This window comes from Dermochelys coriacea, chromosome 9, assembly GCF_009764565.3.
Source record: "Dermochelys coriacea isolate rDerCor1 chromosome 9, rDerCor1.pri.v4, whole genome shotgun sequence".
Lineage (NCBI taxonomy): Eukaryota > Metazoa > Chordata > Testudines > Dermochelyidae > Dermochelys > Dermochelys coriacea.
In genome coordinates, this window is record NC_050076.1 from 8,011,788 (window position 1) to 8,032,093 (window position 20,306).

The window sequence follows — 20,306 nt, forward strand, 5'->3', positions numbered from 1 at the left end:
TGGGGGCCTGGAACGGGCCAGCCCTGTTCTGAGGTGGAGCCCCATTAGGCCCTATCCTGTTCTGGGTAATATGAAAAGGGTAAGCTGATTGCCTGATGGGCACCTGTTTCCTATAAAGGCTGAAAGAGCTGAATTGAGAGAGGAGAGCTATAGGAAGCAGGCTGGCTCCTGTGGTAGGCCCTCGAGCCAGATGCTCAGGCAGACAGCCTCCGGGAGGGCTAGAGGAGAGCTGCCAGGAGCAGAGGCCCTGGCAAGGAAACCGCTCAGCTGGGGAATTGTTTAGTTGTATTTTGGGGGGTGGCTGAAGATTGTTGGTGCCAGTGGTAAACGGTGCTGTGAGGACAGAGCCGGGGCATGGCACTGGTTCTTTCCTGAGCTAGTGAGACTGGCCTTTCTGGCAAAGCTGGTAGGTACCAGTTTAATTTCCCAGCGAAACCAGCATCTGGCACAAAGCAGCTTTTAGAGCAGCTGCTGCTGGCCAGCTGCAGTTTTTGGTTTGGTTTTGCGAGGAAAGAAAGCTGAGAAGATCTAGACCACAGGTGCTGCAGTGTGTTGGCCAGTTGCTCGGTGTTATGGGGTGTGCCTGCGATGTATTGTTCCCTGGCCCATCCCCTTGTGTGTGACACCTCCATGTGGCTCCGTGGCCTCTTCCATCCCCTCTCATCTCCGCCTTCCTTCCCTTTGTCTGCCTCGCAGGCCTCGATGACTTTCACCTGTCCATCCACAGCGACATGGCCACCATCGTCAAAGCCATGGCCTCCCCCGAGTCGGGTCTGGAGGTGCGCGACCGCATGTGGCTGAAGATCACCATCCCCAATGCCTTCATCGGTAAGAGACAGCCACTTCCTCCTCTGGGACTTGGGGAGGGGTAGACACATGGGTAGACAGGCGCCTTCCCTGTGTGAGGGGATCCTGTTTGGGGACCTATGCCAAGGGAGCATCCTTCACCATTATGTCCCATTGGCTCGTCCTGTTGGTTGTGCTAGGAAAACAAATAGAATCCTTGGCCTTGTGCTGCCCCTGGAAGTGTCCCTGCACCTCTCTCACCCATGGACCAATCCCATTTCTCACCCCTGGAACAAATTCAGGCCCCCCTTGTCTGCCCCCAGAGCCAGTCCTTCCTGTCCTTGCTGCGTTTAACCGTGCTCTGTGGTTAATCTCATGGCAGGTTCAGATGTGGTGGATTGGCTTTATCACCACGTGGAAGGTTTTACAGACCGGCGAGAATCCCGCAAGTACGCCAGCAACCTGCTGAAAGCTGGCTACATCCGACACACTGTGAACAAGATCACCTTCTCAGAGCAGTGCTACTACATCTTTGGAGACCTCTGCGGCAGTACGGCCCCCTGCTCTAGTGCTGTTGAGGAAGCGGGGGGTGGTGAGGGTGCTGAAAGGAGAGGCTCTGCTCTGCCCTGATAACTCTCTGAGGACAGTCTTGCAGTGGTTTGCCAGCTCTAGACTGCCAGCCTGAACCTCTTCCGTACTGCTCTCCGGTTCTCAGTGTATTACTGTGCAGCTGATGTCACCATCTTCTGCTGCACGATCCTTTCTCCTGGCAGGACAGGGAGGAGTAAAACGGCACCTTTCTTTGATCCTGGGCTAAACCTAAACCCCTGGGAGGGGCTGGCTTCCCTCAGTGCTACCAGAGTTTGCATTGTCCTTAAAGGAGTGGGCAGGGAGCTGAGACCTAAGGACACCTGGCTCACCTGAGAAGGATGAGAAGGGAAGGGAGACAGACAGACAGACAGACCTAAGGGTGTCTGGCCAGCTCTGATGTTGTCCTCTCTCTTCTGAGCTGGTTTATGGTATTTAGCAGATCATTGATCCTCTCTGACCAAGTGGGGAACAGTAACCCCCAACATAGCCTGGGCTGGTGTCTGGCAAGGAGGTGTCCATAGCTGCCCATGAGATCTTCTGCCCCTCTTGCGGGTATCCCATGATTACCTCTCAGCAGGGATGGGGGTGAGGTTGTCCCACTGTACATGGCTTGTTTTCATTCCAGGACTAACCTGGATTCTCTATTTGCTTCTCTCCAGACATGGCTAACCTGTCCCTGCATGATCATGACGGATCCAGCGGAGCCTCAGATCAGGATACGTTGGCTCCGCTTCCCCACCCAGGAGCTGCACCGTGGCCCATGGCTTTCCCATATCAATACCCACCACCTCATCCATACAACCCGCACCCAGGATTCCCTGATCCAGGCTACAGCTATGGTGGGGGCAGTGCAGGCAGCCAGCACAGTGAAGGTAAGTTAATTAAAGGAACTGAAATGTGCCATTGGGGTATTTTCCTTAACACCTTTGGAGAGCAAGCTAAGATCTGGGTCATCTCCTGAAATGAGGAATATGTCTCCCTCTCTGTCTCTCTCATGCGCACACACAGCACAGTTGGGCTGGTGCATTGCAGAGCTGCTTTGAAGCATCAGGTATGGGCCATTGCCACAGGCTAGATCCTGGGCATGATGGAACCAGTGTATACCTCCTGTCACAGAGCCGCTATTGGGCTAGAGGGCAGAGTTTGAAAGGAGGCCAGATTTGTTGCAGTGGTGCCCTGACCTGGGGCTGAGAGCTATCATTGGACAGGTTTATTATGGTAGTGCCTGAGGCCCATCCAAGACCGGGGCTAGGCCTGTCCAAATACAGAGTAGCAGAGAGTCCTGGCCCTGATGATCTTACAATATAAATAGACCAGACAGACACAAGGTGGAGGAAGGGGTGGAACACACAAGTAGAGTGAACAGTGTGATGGCAGCAAATGGCATGTTACTTCTGTGATTCTTTAAATTTTTAGTCTTTATTTGGTGCAGGGGGTTAGTTCAGAGGGTGTCAAAAACATGGAAAGAAAAAAGAAGGGAGAGAGGGCATGGAAGAGAAGAGGGGCTGGGGGACAGCAAGGGGAGAGGAGGGTGAGGGGGCAGGTGTGGACCGAAGCTGAGGTGAAGAGACTGGGAGGGAGGGAGGGAGAGAGTTGGAGTGAACCATCAATCAGCACAGGGCAGGGAAAGTCCGGTCCAAATTGTAGACAGATCTCGCAATGACCAAAGATCCCTACTTTGACTGCTTCTGCCCTTCCTGGCTGGTTCCTCTCTGCAGTTTTTCCCAAGGCCATGTGTTGTGGCCTTGGCTTAGGGGAGGCTCCTTTTATTCTGGTCTCTTCCTTCCCCTGCAGTGCTGGCTGGGATTGCGTGTTGGGGGTGTGCTGTCGGGGCCATTCCCTAACCTTGCCTTGGGCTTCTTGCAGGGAGTCGGAGCAGCGGTTCAAACCGCAGCGGCAGCGAGAGGAGAAAGGAGAGAGACCCGAAGGCCGGCGAATCCAAGTCGGGCGGCAGTGGCAGTGAGTCGGACCATACCACCCGGAGCAGTATGCGGCGGGAGCGGGCGGCCAGCGAGCGCTCGGTGCCAGCCAGCCAGCGCAGCCAGCACTCCCTGACTCACAGCATCCGCAGCCACCACAGCCAGCAGTCTTACGGGCCGCCCGGCCTGCCGCCCCTCTACAGCCCGCCCATGCTGCTGATGCCTCCACCGCCTTCTGCTATGGGGCCCCCAGGGGCCCCGCCGGGCCGTGACCTGGCCTCTGTGCCCCCTGAACTGACAGCCAGTAGACAGTCGTTCCGAATGGCCATGGGCAATCCCAGTGAGTTCTTTGTGGATGTAATGTGAAGCACCCGTCCCCCTGTCTGTCTGCTGCCCTCATCGGTTTGTCTTCTAGGAAAAGCCCTGGCTTCACTTTGTTTTTGTTTTTTTTTTTGTCTTGATAACTAAAAAAGGGAAAAATAAACTGAACTAAACCTTGAGTTTAATCCCTAGTCCCATGGCATGGAGGCGGGGGCCAGCAGGCCTTGCTGAGCCCTGCCAGCCCCGCCCGGCCCAGCCCACCTCCGGACTTGTGTGTGCAGAGGCAAGTTGCGGCTGCTTGTGCAAGCCCCTAACCCCCATCTCTAACCCCATTAACCCGCATCCATCCTGGTGCCTGTGCTGCTCGCCCGTGTGTAGCTGCCGCTGCCACCTCGCTCCTTCCACCCTAAATGTCTCCTCTTTCTTTTCACCCTTTTGTGTTTCTTCTGTCAAGCAGCAAAGAATTACGGGGTGTTTGACTTCCTCTGAGCTTGCCGCCCGCAGGGGTGAGAGCTGGAGCATGGCATAGCAGCTTGGCCCAACAGAGGAGGACATGAAGCCCCAAGGGTGCTGGGCACATACGGTGCTGAAGATGGCTTCTTTCCCACTAGCTGAAGACGCCCCCCCCCCGGTCCTCTCCACAGCCCTGAGAGGGGAACAGGGCCCAACTCCAGCCTTTTGTGTGTTCAGATCAATAAATGTAGCCATTGAATGTGCCAGGGCTTCAGTGCCTCTGGGGAGTGGAGAAGATGAGGCCCCATCTGGGAGTGTACCACTCCCTGTTCCCCCATCCCACCACAATATGCTCAGGCTTGGGCCAGGGTCCGTTACTCTCTGTACAGTATTAAAGCCAGTGTACCCCTGTAGCAAGGCCCCACTTGGGTTCGGAGGCAGTACACTAATGAGGCTCTATTCCTGACTGAGTGCTGTTGGGTCAGTAACTCCCATAGGAGGTACAGGCCAGTGTCAGGAGGCCGAAATACCTGTCATCCATTACTCAGTGCTCGTGCCCATAGCTGCGTGGTGTGGATTTGGCTGAATGTGAGGGTTCCGTTTGCACCCGCTGCGCTGCAAGTGCGGATGTCTAGCTCTGAAAATGTGCCTTTAGTCTAGGCAGCCTCTCCCACCCCCTGCATGACAATGGGCCTGACTGCCCATTCCTTGGCCACAGAGCATGCTCCATCCAGGCCTGCTGTGTGTAGGTGGGGGCTTCAGCTACTGGCTGTGCTCTCCTACGCTGGGGCTTAGCAGCAGGCTCCAGTGCAGAAGCTATTAGGCCTAATCAGAGCAAGAGGAGTGGGTTAGAAGCTGAGAAAGGGGCAGCTGTGGGGTTCCCCTGCATTTGCTGCCTCCCTCTGTTGTCCTAGAGGGGTGCGTTGTGCTGGCTTTTTGTCCTCATCCTCTCCATGGACAGGGGAGGGATGGGGCAGGACCAGGCTCTAAGGAGACTGGAGAGTGACAGCCTTGGGCCTGCTGTGGCAGTCCCTGCCTGAGATGCTGCCCCCTTCTGTGTCGTGGCACTGCAGTCCTTGCCTGTGGCATGTATGCAGGGCCTCGGCCCTGTCCCTCTGGAGGACTGCAGTCAGTTTAGCTAGTAGCGAAAAGTTCCCTTTTTCTCCCTCGGCTTCCTGGAGTCTCTCGGAGCCCTACTCCTCCTGCCTGATGCTGGCGTGACAGAGAGACTATCTTGGGTAACTGGCTAGTGCACGAGACAGTTCATGCTACGCTAAGCTCCACCGCTGCCAAGCGTGGGCTTTGCCACAGTCTTTCCCTTTCCTCCCTGGGTCATCTCGCTCCTGTTCAACAGCTTCTTCTGCAACAGCGTAAACTCCTTGGAGTTGTGGTTTTTATTATTCTTAGCAGGCAAAATATATCGTACACCTGGCACCAGCTCATCTACTGCCCCCTATTCTGCCCTGTCTGCCATCCCAGCACCAGCTATCCTGCCCTATGTGCTATCCTCCTGCCCCTCTGGTGCAGTACCAGCTGTTCTACAGTCGTCCGTTCTCCTAGCTCCCTCCCATGCGACCAGTGCATCTACTGTGCATAATCTTTCATATCTACCCTGGTGCCAGCCTAATATCCACTATCCTGCCCAGTGTGCCATCCTGCCAGCTCATGCTGCCACCTACCATCCTACCCTGCCTTCCAGCCTACTCATCATCCTGGCATTGGCCTGGCTTTGCCCCCTGCCTGCTGGGTTTTATAAAAACAAAACCAATCTCCTTGTTTTTATTTATAAACATAGTTTTATTGGAATCCTGGCTCCTGTTGTTTTTATTCCTCTTCTGTCCTTCTGCGTCTTGGGCTAATGCGGCTGGCTGGCCCACAGCAGGCTTCCCTCACTGCTGAGGCCTAGAATGCTTGATCCTATTCATTTCCTGATGAGCTCTTCCCAGATGTTTCCGGCTCTGGCAAGTGAACAGTCAGTGTCTGTCCTATGTGGCTGCTCCTCCAACAGAAAGAGACTCTCATACTCACTGAGGCCCAACCCGCAGGGGCGCAGTATATTTTCAAATGTGTGCCCTGATGAAGGTCATTAGGAAAAAGAAGCCATGACATCGCTCTTAACTAAAACCTAAACTGCAGTGCTTGATCTATTCTTTTTTTCTTATGCCTGTCTTAAATAGAGGGAAGCTAGTGCAACTCTGGTAGAATTGAATGGGATGGGTGAATAATCCTGTCCCCCCCCACACACACCCCAATATGCTGTGTATGCATGGGAATAAATGGATTTCAGTAGCAGCCCCCACCTCTCAAAACCTGCATGGGGGTCAGTATACAACAGGCTCTACACTACAAACTTCTCCCGGCATAGCTGTCGGGCCAGCAGTGTGAGGGGCGTGCAAAAAGCTCCTAGTTCAGATGCGGTTCTACCAGCAAAACTCTGCTTTTAGGGGGATGGCTTATTTGGCTCAGAGCGGGGACAGAATAAGCTATCCTCCCAAAAGTGCAGTTTTGCCAATATAAACTCTGCCTGTGTCTATGCTAGGAGCACCTTGATGATTATATTATAGGTATAGCTGTACCTGTAAAGCCTTCCAAGTGCAGACTGGGCCTCTTAACACCGCCCACCTCTCTCTTCCATGTGAATGCAGTTCTGCTGCCTCCAGCTCAACTTGGCTTCCTGCCTTTGATACCTCTCTTGTCTCTAAGGTGCCACAAGTACTCCTTTTCTTTTTTGCGAATACAGACTAACATGGCTGCTACTCTCTTCTGTGTGTCCTATGGCAAATATAGCAGGTGGGAGCTGAACGGGTCCCTTTGGACATTTTAGGGCTTTGTCCAAGCTGTGGATTGGACAAATGAGGCAGAAGGGTGACAAAGAAGTGAGGAGAGTTGCCAACTCTTGCAATAGCTGGTATTTAAACTTGAAGCTGCAGCTTCTGGAGACAAGTGACCACGGGAGAATCTCAGCTTTATTTTTTTAAAAGCCCTCATGGGTGCGAACCAAAGCCTAAAAGTGGGCCCAAGACATTAAAGTCTCAAAAGCCAGAAGGCAAATAAAAAGAACCTCTTTAACCTCACAATTTTTAAAATAAGCTCATTATTTGATTAGTGAATATGGGGGGGGGGAGAGTGAAGTGATGCGGTCGGTGAATTAGGGGGTGAATCATTTTGCCAATCAGTGCCTCAGTTTCCCGATGTGAAGAAAGAATGCTGGTGTGGCTCCGAGCCGTCAGGCAAGTGCCAGCAGGGCTTTGGCTGGGAGGGATCCTATAAGATTGGGAGTGGCATTAAAGCGTCTGAGCTGATGGGGCTCCTTGCCCCGACCCTTGGAGACACTCACAGCTGCCATGTGGCCCCTGCTGCCCCATCCCACCGCTCACTGGGGGCCAGAGCTGCTTGGTGCCGCGTTCACTGTGGCCCGCAGGCTCTGACACGGGCTCTGGGAATAAGGGGGTGCCTCCTGTCCCGCCCCGGCAGAGCAACCCCACCCTCTGGATTTGCGGGACATTTCTTTTCCCCAACCGCGGGCTCGAACTCAGCCCCCTGTCGCTGTCCATCTTCAGGGACCCAAGCCCCAGCATGCAACGCCCCCTCCTGGAGGTCCGCGGTCTCCATCGCGGCGGTCTGGCCGGGGAGACTACAAATCCCAGTATGCAGTGCGAGTGGCCTCTGACGCCACTCGGATCGAGCTGTCGCGGTGCATACTGGGACATGAAGTTTTCGCCTCCCCGATCTACACGCTTCTCCCTTCCCGCCCCCGCGCCCTCCTGGAGGCGCATGCGCAGAGGCTGCTGGGCGGGGATTGGGCATGCGCGGAGGCGGCGGCTCTGCAGTAATGGGGGGGGGCGCCTGAGGGCGGGGGAGTAGCCGCCATCTTGGGGACTGGGCGGAGAGAGGGCGCGAGAGTGAGCTGAGGCAGCGCTGGCAGGTGAGGCCGGGCAGCGGCTGCTGGGGCGCGGCGGGGCCCTCCCTTGCCCCGGGCTGCCCTGGGTGGGGGCCTCGTCTCGGGGGCCCTGTGGGCCGGGATAGGGGGCGACCTCCCTCCCTCCCTCCCGTCCGGGCGGGGTGGGCACTCCTCTCGGGAGCCCTCGGGGCGTGGGTCACCGCCTGCCCTGCCCTGCCTGGAAGCGAGGTGCTCCCCTGGGGGCCGGCTCAGCGAGCTCCCCCCTTCCCCGGTGCCCTATGGCGGGCGCTGGCTTGGCATAGGCTGGGCTCGGTCCCTACAGCTTCCCCCCCTATATCTGGGAGGGGGGCCCCATGGGGGGAATAGACCCCGCCTCAAGGGGGTAGGGGAGGGAGACCCCCTGGATCTTGAGGGGAAATAGACCCTACATGTGGGGTGGGTGGGTGGGTGTGAAACCCTGAATTTTTCGGGGGGGGGGGGGACATAGACCCTATGCCTGGGAGGGTGGGTACGAGGGAGGACGAGACCTTGTATTCTGGTTGGGGGGAATAGATGCTGTGTCTCCGCAGGAGTGCGCAAGAGAGGCGCTGATGTATGGGCGGGGGGGAAGTGGACTCGGTATTTGGGAAGGGGGTGTGAGGGAGAGACCCTGTATCTGGGTTTCTTGTTTCATCGTTTTTCCTCACCCAATGCTCTAGAGCAGGAAGTCTGGTGGCTCCTTGCTTGGCTCACCGCTGACCTGGGAGAAGCTGCAAGGAAAAGAATCTTTCTATCCTTGGCTTGGGATGGGTGGGAGTTTGGCTTGTAGCTACAAATGCCTTGTGCTTGGGCTAACAAATGTTGCGCTAACCAGTACCTGGCTGGGTCAGCACTTGGTGGGAGACTCCCAAGGAGAAAACAAGTACTGCAGGAACTGGTGTGGGTGGCTTTTCTCCTATGTCCGTGTACAACCCATTGCTCCGCTGTGATACTGAGTATGGTAAGAGGCAGTATGCTTCAGAGGAGGATACAACCAAGGTCCTGTGGTTACTGTAATCTTCTGACCCTTTGCAGGCCACTTTTCCTTTTGTAATTGGGCTATTATCTTGTGCATCCTGTGTAAATTGTAGTCTGGCTCCCTAAAAATCTCCTGCAGTTCCTGTTAGATAGAATTATTTCTTTCTTGTGCAGGGTTGCTGGGCAGCTGTTAAACAGCGTGGTGCACCCCCTCAGAACTGCATAGTGCTAAGTCAAAGATACTGAGAGCTAAATGCTAATATCTGAAGTCTGTTCACCTGAATGCACATAGACTCTGTTCTCACCTAGTGATGAGGATATTTGACACCCCTCTTCAAATGCTAAAGCACTGTTTCTGTGGGGTACCAGCTGGTTATTGGTGATCCATCGGAAACACCTGTCATGGCAACAAAACTATTATAAGTCATCTTAGCATCAGTTATGCAGCTGAAAGTCCTTGAGTGAAATGGGAATTAAATCAGGATATGTAGATCTTTCTTGAAGGTGGTGTGGTGTAATCTAACATGACAGGTTTAAGTGAGCAAAGGCCTCATAGGCGGATCAGGAGTATCCCTTCCCCAAAATTATCTGCATTATTGATGTAAGCATGAATTAGCTGGCTCATGGATTGCAGCTTCTTTCGGTAAAGGCTACTGGGCTGAGGCATTATGTAGCTCTGGTAACTGTAAAGTGTTGTTCTGAGGTTGAAAATGGGGCCCTTTTCACACAGCTTGTCCACTGCATTCCCATTTCCTTTCTCTGGGCTTTTGAATTCCGTACAGTTGCAGGAAACCCAGTGTCTGATTATCAGGCAATGTAGTTGGCTTCTCTCCCCATTTGGAAGCTAATCTTCTCTGATCTCTCTTTCCTATTTTAAGCTGTAGGCTTTTTGATCACCGCTCTTATCCCCTCTGTACCATAGACTGCTGTCAAACTTTACCTTTCTGCTGCCCAAAATCAGAACTCTGGAACCTTTCCAGATAGGGGAAACCTGAATGCTTTGTGCATTCCAAAAGTCTGGGATATTAGGGGCCCTTCTTATTGAGCACATATTCTGTGTAGTTATAGGCTGTGTTTACACTGAAGAGTCTGTGTTGGCATAGCTATGCTGGCATAGGCCCCTAATGTAGCATGCACCAGTAGAAGTTTTTTTGCTTGTGTAGGAATGCTACCTCCCCAAATGACATTAGTATGCCATCAGAAAGAAGCACTCTTCTGTTAGTCTAGATGCATCTACTCTGGGGGGTTTTGTTGGCATAGCTGTGTTGATGGGGTGGGTAGATTTTGCACTCTCTTGACTGATATAACTATGCCAATACAAGTTTAAAATGTAGACTAAGCCACAGCCTCTTATTAGAAAAGGTTTACTTGGGCTCCTTAAGAAGTAGAGCTGATGCCATTCTGATCAATTAGCAGGAGCAACATTACTTGTCCCTGCAACCTTTGTTAGCAGTCTGGTCTCTCATCTGGTGTGATGCTACTAAACTGCCCTTTCTCTAATTTTTTGTGTAGTTTTGGTAGAAGGCAGCATCGCTTCTCTTGTGTTGTAAGGGCTCCATCACTGGTAACTTGTACCTCAGTGTTTGTTTCTTGGAGTCACAGTTTGTCAAAGTTTCCTTTCAGGGCGGTTGGGGAGATCTCCATTGAAAGAGATCAGGAAACCTCTCTGCCCAGGGATGCCCAGAATGGCACATTTAGAATTTCTCTGTTATAAAAGATAATGGACCCCTGGGGTTATGGATGGCTTGCGGCATGAGTTGTTGAGAAGTCAATGACTGGATATGTGGTGCGTTGGTGTTGGAACAAAAGAAAACATCTCTTCTCTCTTAGACTAAGGATGAACAAAGGATAGTTCAGGGTGCTAAATACATCAGAAAGATTTGTACTGTACAGCCTGCAGCTTCCTTCTCTTTAATGCAGACAGGTGACCAACAGAGACTATAGGTCCCAGTAAGCAGCATTTCATCTTGATCGCAGCAGGAGAGCAATTAATCTAAAAGCATGCTGGGACCCAGGACTCAAAATATGCTTGTTCACTTAGCAATGGCAATAGGACACTTTCCCTGGTGAGTTGGGGGCCAAAATCATCAGTTTTCTGAAGTCTAAGCTTTCACTTAAACCCTAAATCTAACTTTCTAGCTTTTAATCTTCCAAGGGGGATGGAATGTAACTAATTTTCATGAGATGTTAGTACCTCTTTCTGTTTCTCAGAGCTTTGTCCAGCAACAGCAGTGAGAAATGAGACTTGACTGTTATTGAGAACCCTAAAAGCAGCAATGAAACTCAACTGTTCAATTTACACTTCTGGTTGGAAATCTTATGAGCAGCAGTGGAGGGAGAAAACATCAAAATCGGAGGCTAAAGAGGGGTAGGATATTGAGAATGTATTTTCCCACATCTCCAGACAGCAGTCTAGAGCAGAGAGAAGCAGAAAGCTCTTTATCCCTGGAAGTAGTGCTTCAAACGGACACCCTCTGTCCACAGACTGATTATATGAAACATTTTTCAGAGTAGCAGTTGTTAGTCTGTATTTGTAAAAAGAAAAGGAGTACTTGTGGCACCTTAGAAACTAACAAATTAGCCACAAGTACTTCTTTTCTTTTTATATGAAACATGGCACCCTCAAGTGAGAGAAATCCCAGTATTCTTTTCCCTCCTGCCTTCCTTCTCTGAGAACTTATTGAGCTGGATGTAAAACCAGGGTATTGTCCCTGAAACTCCAGTGGTGGTCACTTTCATCCTGAAACTGTTGTCAGTAGCTACTGGTGTGGTGCTCTGCTCTTGTTTGATGATAAAGCATTACATGGTAAAGCAGATTGCTGTGTATGTGTTCTCGCTGTGTGCTGCCACAGCTCTGTGCAGATAGCTAACACAGCAGACCTTGAGAGAACCTGCAAAAACCACAGACTCTAGTAAGGTAGGAAGGAACCCGAGCCAGGTTTATTGTCAAACGAAGCACACTAATAGTTCCCTATAGACTCTACAGGGCATACTACGAATTTGTGTTCCCTGGCAATGGACACAGCTCAGTCAGTGGCAGGACACTCCACTGCCCCCTAGACTGGACAAAGATGTGCGCTCCCGGACCTACTTTTGTACAGTTGCAGCACAGATTACTCATCATAGTTCAAACAAATCTATCCATCATGTTGTCCTTTTGACCCTGTCTTTAAGATGCACCTGCCTGTTCCTTATGTCTGTGGAGTGTTCTGATGTTGTCTTAGCGCAAGTTCCTCTCATTAGCACTTATGTGTGTGTGCATGTGCTTCTAACAACCTTTTCTTGCCAACTTCTGTGAGTGGGACCTGCCTCTGGCTCACAGCCCAGCTTTGCTTAACACTGCCTGGAAGTACTTCTCTTCAGGCCTCAGACTGGGCCTCTGATAGAAGAGTTAGTTTCTGTAGTAAGAGACAGCCTTGAAACAATCTCTGGCTGGGTTTAGACATATTTGTAAGGGCAGCTGCTGTCTGTTCCCTCACCATAAACCAAGTGCAACTCATGAACTGCTTAGAGGGCCACATTAGGTACTTGCCAGGGAAGTTTGGGGGCTTGAGTATTAGTTTGTCAGCTGCTTTATGGCCTGTAGGGTGGCATTGTCTGATCTGATACCAACTCTAACCAGAAAGTAATTGGCTTACTAAGCAACCTCATTTTGCTTAACTCGGATCTCTGAATTAATCCTCTTCCTCTTTCAGCCACTGTCACACTTGTACTGGGCTTCAAGAGCAATCTGCTTTACCATGTAATGCTTTATGCAATGCTGAATTCCTGCCTCGGTGGCAGTTGGGGGTTGCTTGTGACTCATTCCTGTAGATATGTTGCTACTCAGAGGAACATTTTCCTGGATTCTTCCTAGGGCTGTCCTCCTCTAGCTGCTGCTGGGTTTTGGGCTGCTTAGTCAGATAAAGCTTATTAATATTCAGGAACCTCACTTGTTACTTGGAAATCACAGCTCAAACCAATTTAGTAGGCTACTAAACAAACACAAAATGGTTTGGGCAGTGAACAGAAGACCAGATTAGGTGATGGCTGGTGAAAAGCAGTGCTGTGTAAGTATCATACGTACCGAGGAAATAGTTACTCTTCAGCTTTCATGCATTTTCATCCATGTGCAATTTGTGCTGGGGAAGGGTACTGGCTTGGGAGCCATGGAGACTGAGCTCCTCTTATCCTGGCTGTACCTACTCCAGCTAAGGGAAGTGCAAGCTTTTCCAATACCACGGGCTCCCACCAGAGTGCCTCATTCCTCATCCAGCCAAACTTCTTGATGGCTACTAGGAACTGGACTGAAACTACCAACTTGTTTTACAAAGGAGCTGTTGCACATCACTAGAGTGACTTGGTGGGTATTGCATTCATCTACCAAGTCTTGACCTTTTCCTTTCTGGCAGCTGTTTGGTAAGGCAGCCAGATAAACTATGCTTCAAATGCTGCTCTGATCACCCTCAACAGTGGTTTTCAAACTTTTAGCATATCCCTTTCCAAATAACATAGTTTACCGCATGCTCCTATCTGAGATACGGTCATAATATACTTATGATTAGATTTCCAAGTCTTACTAAATAAAATGTGGTATCTGTCATTGCAGGATTTTTCTCTTGTACCACCGATGAGAGCTCGTACCCCTACGGGTACACACACTCTGGTTTGAAAAGCTCTGACCTACCTCAGACAAGAGCCAGTTTGCTTTGACAAACTGCTGCTACCTACTATCATTCTCCTTTGGTGGAGGGACATCTTAATAGTAAGGACTAGCATGTGCATGTGTACACATGGCTGGCAGCCCATAATGACTTCCTTAAAGATAGGTGGTAGCACGACTGGACATAAGCAAAGACTTCAACCTTTCTCTGTTAATGCTGCACTAATAGAAGTACTTTGGGGTTTCTGGTTATGCTGGGTGGTAAAAGTTGTACCTTTGTTATGGTGATGAGGACCATATAGGAACTGAATAGAATAGAATTCCTGTCCTGCTTACAGACTTGCTTTAAGACTACAATTTCAAAGGTGTAGTGAGGGTGCAGCACAGAGAAACTTGGCTATCCTGTACATCAGTTTTTCATGGCAGGAGGCTGGGCTCAGAATTTTAGCAGAAATGTTTTACACAGCTTCCCTGAGGAGGGGAATCCTCTGAAGTTTGCCAGGGAGAATACAAGCTAGCCCATTAGCTTTATGACAGAAATGTGTATTGGCATGTGCTTGCTTTAGGAAAGTCCATGGTAGTTTCCATAATAGTAGGATACAATAACGCCTTAATGATGCTTGTCTTTGTTCTTTAATCCTAGAAAGAGGAGGAACACATCTTCTGGCAAGTTTTGAACTTGTAGCTTCTGCAGATACGTTTCCCCTTACTCAGGTGATGGCAAGAAACTGATGAGATTAGGCTTTAGAGGGATGGTTCCCAACCTATTTACCATTGTGGGCTGCATATGCAGCTATCTGGGTTAAGCTGCATCCACACAATACTACCTGTATGTCCCTGAGGATGTTGAATGGGTTGCAGCTGTGTGCTGATTAGGCTGCCAAGCAGGCTGTGGGTTGAGAACCACTGGTTTAGAGCATAGAATTGGGAGTGAGTTGAAAGCTGCTAGTTTCTTTCTAGAGAAATGGAGGGAATTAGTGTACATTTTCACTCTGCTATAAGAGGGGTGTGTGTGTGGTGGGGTGCCCTCAGGACGGGGAAGTTGGGGGGAGGAGTAGGATATGAAGCTGCAAGTGGGTTGCAGGGGGGTTAGGAGTGCCTGTCAGCACCACATTTTCCTTCCCTGATCCCTCTGGCCTGGCCTGGCTGGCTGGTGGTGCGGAAATGACTCACAGACCTGTCTCAGTCTGCTGATTGTGGGCTAGAGGGGGATGTGTTTCACTGTGGGTGGGCGTGGAGGGGAATAGGACAAATGGTGACCTGTAGCCCTGGGAAGGGTAGGGACCCCCATGTGAGTTGGGAATCTGGAGGTCTTAGCCCTTCTCCTCCATGTGTTAGCTGGGGTACTAATGCCCCAGTGAGGGGATGTGAACGTGTACTGAGACAAGTGAAGCAGTTCACACCTCTGAGCTATTGTTGGTCTGTAGTCTTCTCCATTGGGTGTTGTGGTCAGACATCTCAGTGAAATGAAGGGGGTCACTTCACACCTCTCTGATCCACCTATGCTGCAGATGTTTGTGTAGAGCCTTTTCCCAATGTATTAGGTTCTGATTTGGGGAAGAACCAGACTGTGCTAGGAAAGTAGAGACGGATGACAAGATTGTGAAGGGGCTAAAACACACCAGTACAGTCTTTGGCAGGGGTAATGGCCAAGAAGGAGCCAGGAGAAGTGGGAGGAGGCAAGGGGCATAGGGGTATACTGAGATCACTTTTCAAAAACAAGGACACTAAATGCAGAGTTAAGTTTGCCCAGTGGGGCCTTGTGCCCTTCCAGACCATGGAAAGTGGCTAAACTGAAAAGTCTAAAACAGTAATACAAAGCTAAGGTACACGCCATCCCTTCCCCCACTCGAGCTGGCAACGACCACTAGGAAAATTTCAGTAAGAGTGTTGCAACAGTTAATAAATCACCAATGGAAGTGGTGGATTTTTTTTCCCCCTCCTGATGGCATCAAATCTAGAATGAATGCTTTACTGGAAGTTAATTTGAGACTGACTAAAGCATTAGGCTTAACACAGATTAATTTCCTGTTTAACACAGACAAGAGAATTTAGATCTAGTCTAATGGGCCTTTCTGGCCTTAACAATCTAGAAGTAGATATGAAGGACTAAGAACATTCCATTGTGTTCCCCACCTTTGAATTCCAGTGCTTTTTTGGATGCATTCAGCTGTGTTCACTGTTGGGTGTAGTTGTATTGAATTGTAGAGGGATTAGTTGGAGTATCTCTTGCCAAGTAACTTGTTGTTAACTGTAAGGGATTGTAAGTCTCTAGCCTTGTGTTGGGTCTGAAGATTTGAGAAGGGTCTGGTTCCTGTTAATTGAGCACTGCTATACAGAAACTGATGTGACTGACCCTCAAAACTCATGTGATTTAACAGAGTAAGGCTGTTTACACTGAACGCTATTGTGGCAGTGATACAGTTATGCTGTTATAGTGCTCATTGCATAGGTGCTTCCCACATCAACAGAAGCAGTTCTTCTGTTGATGTAGCTAATCCACCTCCCTGAGCATCAGTGGATAGGTTGATGGAAGAATTCTTCTATCACCCTAGCCATGTTTAAATCGGGGGTGAGGTAGGCCTGACTATGGGGCGTGTGTGTGTGAATTAATTTTTTCACACTCCTGAGTGACATAGCTAGGTCAATCTAAATTTCAGGTGTAGACCCAGGCCTAAGTGTCCCTTTAGATGGAGCCTGTTACAGTACCTGTTGGAGACTAGAATAAACACATCTGTACTGTAGCTGGGCGGTAGGGGGGAGGCGAGGACTGTAACATCTTTACAGAACAGGCAGCTCTAGGTTCAGGCTTATCACACACAACAGTGGTAACTGCATTCACAGTAGCAGACTAGAACAGCATTTTCACAGCTCTTTTTCTTCAGGTTAAAGGTCTCCTTAATCTGCTTCTGATGGAGCATAAAGCCTAGCTAACCTTTGCTTCAAGTTTCTTCAGGATAAATAACTTATATTGTAGGTTGTTAAAGCTCAAGAGTTGAGCCATTAATCTTGCACCTCTCTTGGGTGCTAAATCTGAGGAAGTATAGGGCCTACATAGGCCAAGCTACCTTGAAAAGCCTGAAAGTGTAAAGAGAAGAACAGAACATCAGTCACTCAAGGCTGATTGAAAAGGAGTACTTGTGGCACCTTAGAGACTAACAAATTTATTAGAGCATAAGCTTTCGTGAGCTACAGCTCACTTCATCAGGTGCATTTGGTGGCAAAATGGTGTTTTTTCCACCAAATGCTTCCGATGAAGTGAGCTGTAGCTCACGAAAGCTTATGCTCTAATAAATTTGTTAGTCTCTAAGGTGCCACAAGTACTCCTTTTCTTTTTGCGAATACAGACTAACACGGCTGCTACTATGAAACCTGTCAAGGCTGATTGTTTCCCAGTAACAGGATTGCTCATTCTGACTGAGTCATTCTGCTTTGTGCATAGCAGCTTGCTTCAGCTCCATTTTGGATTTTTCATTATGGGGGCCTCCTGATTCCAACAGCTGAGAGTCACAAGATATAGCAATGTTTCAGTTAACTAAACTGTTCCCTGCATTTTTTTTAACCACTGCATGCTGTTTGTGCTTTACAGCCCATTTGTTTACTTATGGCAAAAGGCATGAAAGCTTTTAAGCTCTTTTGTGTAGACACATCCCATGGTTCTAAGCAGGATTGTCCAGTAGTTAAGGCTCTGACCTTTAACACAGGAGATCTGGGTTCATTTCCCTGCTATGCCACAGACTTCCTGGACTTGAGCAAGCCACAGTAGTCTCCTTCTTGGTTCCTCTTCTGCAATATGGAAATAATGCTTCCCTACCTTGCAGGGATGTTGAGGTTAAATACGCTAAAGATTGCATGGTACTCTGACCTAGTAGTAATGGGGCTATATAGGGACCATAGATAGGAAAACTAAGATCTATAATCCACCAAACAGCTTTGTGTATTGTTGGATAACATGGTGGCAGAACTGCCTAAATACTGTTTGTGCTACAGCCTTCGCCATTGCTGCCACCAGTAGATCTGCACTGGTGTTGGATTATGGGTCCTAGTTTCTCTAGTGTAGTGAAGGCTGCTGACATTTTGACTAAGATGACAAGCTAATAAGTATCTAGGCTTCTTACTAACCTAACTAAAAGAAGGTTGAGGGGAGATATGATTGCTCTCTCTAAATATATCAGAGAAATAATTCCTCTCCCTCTCCTGTATTTATCCCAGTTCAGCACCAATGTGGACACAAGAACAAATGGGTATAAACTGGCCACCAGGAAGTTTAGACTTGAAATCAGATGAAGGTTTTTAACCATCAGAGGAGTGAAGTTTTGGAATAGCCTAACAAGGGAAGCAGTGGGGGCAAAAGATCTATCTGGTTTTAAGATTCTACTCGATAAGTTTATGGAGGAGATGGTATGATGGGATAATGGGATTTTGGTAAGTAATTGATCTTTAAATATTCAGGGTAAATGGGATATTAGATGGATGGGATCTGAGTTACCCAGGAAAGAATTTTCTGTAGTATCTGGCTGGTGAATCTTGCCCATATGCTCAGGGTTTAGCTGATTGCCATATTTGGGGTCGGGAAGGAATTTTCCTCCAGGGCAGATTGGAGAGGCCCTGGAGGTTTTTCGCCTTCCTCTGTAGCCTGGGGCATGGTTGACTTGAGGGAGGCTTCTCTGCTCCTTAAAGTCTTTAAACCATGATTTGAGGACTTCAATAGCTCAGACGTGGGTGAGGTTTTTCATAGGAGTGGGTGGGTGAGATTCTGTGGCCTGCATTGTGCAGGAGGTCAGACTAGATCAGAATGGTCCCTTCTGACCTTAGTATCTATGAATCTATAAATGGAGTGTTTCACTGTACAAAGAAGTGAGAACCTAAGGCCATAAATGTGAATATTTCAGACAAATGAAGGTGTTGGTCAGAAAATTACATGAATGGCTGTTGGTTAGACTTCAGCAGTCTTCTGGGAGGGTGTGATTTGCTTTTCATATCAAGAACCCTTGTATTGTGTGATGTTTGCTATGTTTAGCACCCTACCAAATTCAAGGCCATGAAAAACACATCATGAACTGTGGAATCTGGTCTTTTGTGTGCTTCTACCCTCACCCTATACTATACAGATTTCACATGGGAGACCAGTGTTTCTCAAACTGGGGGTCCTGACCCAAAAGGGGATTGCGGGGTGGGTGAGTGGTCATAAGATTATTTTTGAGGGGGGGGTCACAGTATTGCCACCTTTACTTCGGCTCTGCCTTCAGAGCTGGATGGCCATAGGGCTGCAGCTGCTGACCGAGGGCTCAGCTCTGAAGGAGCAGCACAGAAGTAAGGGTGGCAATACCATGCCAGCCTTCCTTCTGCACTGCTGCTGGCAGCAGCTCTGCCTTCAGAACTGAGTTCCCAGCTGCCACACTCTGGCTGCCCAGCACTGAAGACAGCACTGCTGCTAGCAGCAGTGCAGAAGTAAGGGTTGCAGTACCACAACCTCCCTACAATAACCTTGAGACTTCCCCACAGCTCCTTTTTGAGTCTGGACCCCTACAATTAAAACACTGTGAAATTTCAGATTTAAATATCTGAAATCATGAAATTTAGGATTTTTTTTTTTTAAATCCAGTGAGCATGAGATTGACCAAAGTGGACCATGAATTTGGTAGGGCCCTAGCTACATTGTATCTGGTCCTGATGCTCATCAAAACAGGTATGTTTCCTTTGGCAAGCTAAAAATAGTCTAATAATCTTAAATCATATTAAATTCCTAAAAGGGAGATTATTTTTAAGGCTGGGATGTTCTTTCTAGGAAACTTATTGAAGGCAAGCTGAGGAGAGACTTCTGACAGCTGTGGAGAGAGCTGTTTGTTTTATATGATCTACCTTCATGCAAATTACATAAGCATCTAGGAATGTATCTGTAGTCCACTGAATCAGTGTTTTTAATATGATGGAGAAATTTTGCTTTGTCTGCTCTACGTTCAAAGTCTCGACTGTAAAACACAACACACTCTTGTCTTGATTGCATATTAACAGTAAAAGTACATGAAGTGGATAACAAGCAGCACTAGCCAAATTAATAACAATTGGACTAATATTGCCTGCATGTTGCAAAAGGTTTATCCTAGTGTATTCAAACACTTGACTTAGTGTTCTGGAGTTGTGCACCTGAGCCACAAGTATCATGAATAAAAGTGGACATAAACTTAATAACTGGACCATGGCTATCTAGCAGTACTAATGTAGAAGTATCCCAATACTAACTAAAAATGTTAATCTTCTGAACAGTATAGTTCAGTGGTTTTCAAACTGCAGGTCTCAGCACAACTGACCGGGCCACTAAAAGTCCTGTTGACAGTGCTGCCTGGCTAAGGCAGGCTAGTTCCTACCTGTTCTGATACTGTGCTGTGCCCCAGAAGCAGCCAGCAGCAGGCCCAGCTCCTAGACAGGGGCCACAGGGCTCTGCACATTGCCCCCACCCTGAGCACCAGCTCCACACTTCCATTGGTCAGGAACTGGCCGATGGGAGCTGGGGGGGGGATGCCTGCGAGCAAGAGACATATGGAGCCACTTGTGAATCTCAGCCTAGGAGCTGGACCTGCTGCTGGCCGCTTCCAGGGCACAGTGTGGTCCGTGGTGCCAGGATAGGCAGGAAGCATGTTTTAGCATCCCTGCTGCACTGAAGACCAGGAGCCAACTGAGATAAAGCCCACGCCCC

The 20,306-nt window shown here is 49.2% G+C and overlaps 2 protein-coding genes across 12 annotated transcripts in view; both read left to right on the forward strand.

Annotated features, from left to right (window-relative positions):
• The window catches only part of DVL3 (dishevelled segment polarity protein 3), a 52,186-nt gene extending 46,310 nt beyond the window's left edge, over nucleotides 1-5,876 (forward strand). For 3 of the 5 annotated variants that reach the window (XM_043492460.1, XM_038417484.2, XM_038417487.2), the window contains exons 13-17: nucleotides 697-828; nucleotides 1,169-1,336; nucleotides 2,037-2,249; nucleotides 3,244-3,636; nucleotides 4,075-5,876. In XM_043492460.1, coding sequence (XP_043348395.1) covers nucleotides 697-828; nucleotides 1,169-1,336; nucleotides 2,037-2,249; nucleotides 3,244-3,636; nucleotides 4,075-4,106 — 938 coding nt within the window. In that variant the 3' untranslated portion in view covers nucleotides 4,107-5,876. Of the gene's footprint in view, nucleotides 1-696; nucleotides 829-1,168; nucleotides 1,337-2,036; nucleotides 2,250-3,243 lie in introns of all 5 variants that reach the window. The other 2 variants (XM_038417485.2, XM_038417483.2) reach the window with 1 other exon arrangement.
• Nucleotides 5,877-7,878: 2,002 nt separating this feature from the next.
• AP2M1 (adaptor related protein complex 2 subunit mu 1) overlaps nucleotides 7,879-20,306 on the forward strand; it is a 43,288-nt gene continuing 30,860 nt past the window's right edge. For 2 of the 7 annotated variants that reach the window (XM_038416136.2, XM_038416139.2), the window contains exon 1: nucleotides 7,879-7,995. The gene's annotated coding sequence lies outside the window, so the exon portion shown is untranslated. Of the gene's footprint in view, nucleotides 8,951-13,595; nucleotides 13,712-19,463; nucleotides 19,487-20,306 lie in introns of those variants that run through there. The other 5 variants (XM_043491937.1, XM_043491939.1, XM_043491941.1 and 2 more) reach the window with 4 other exon arrangements.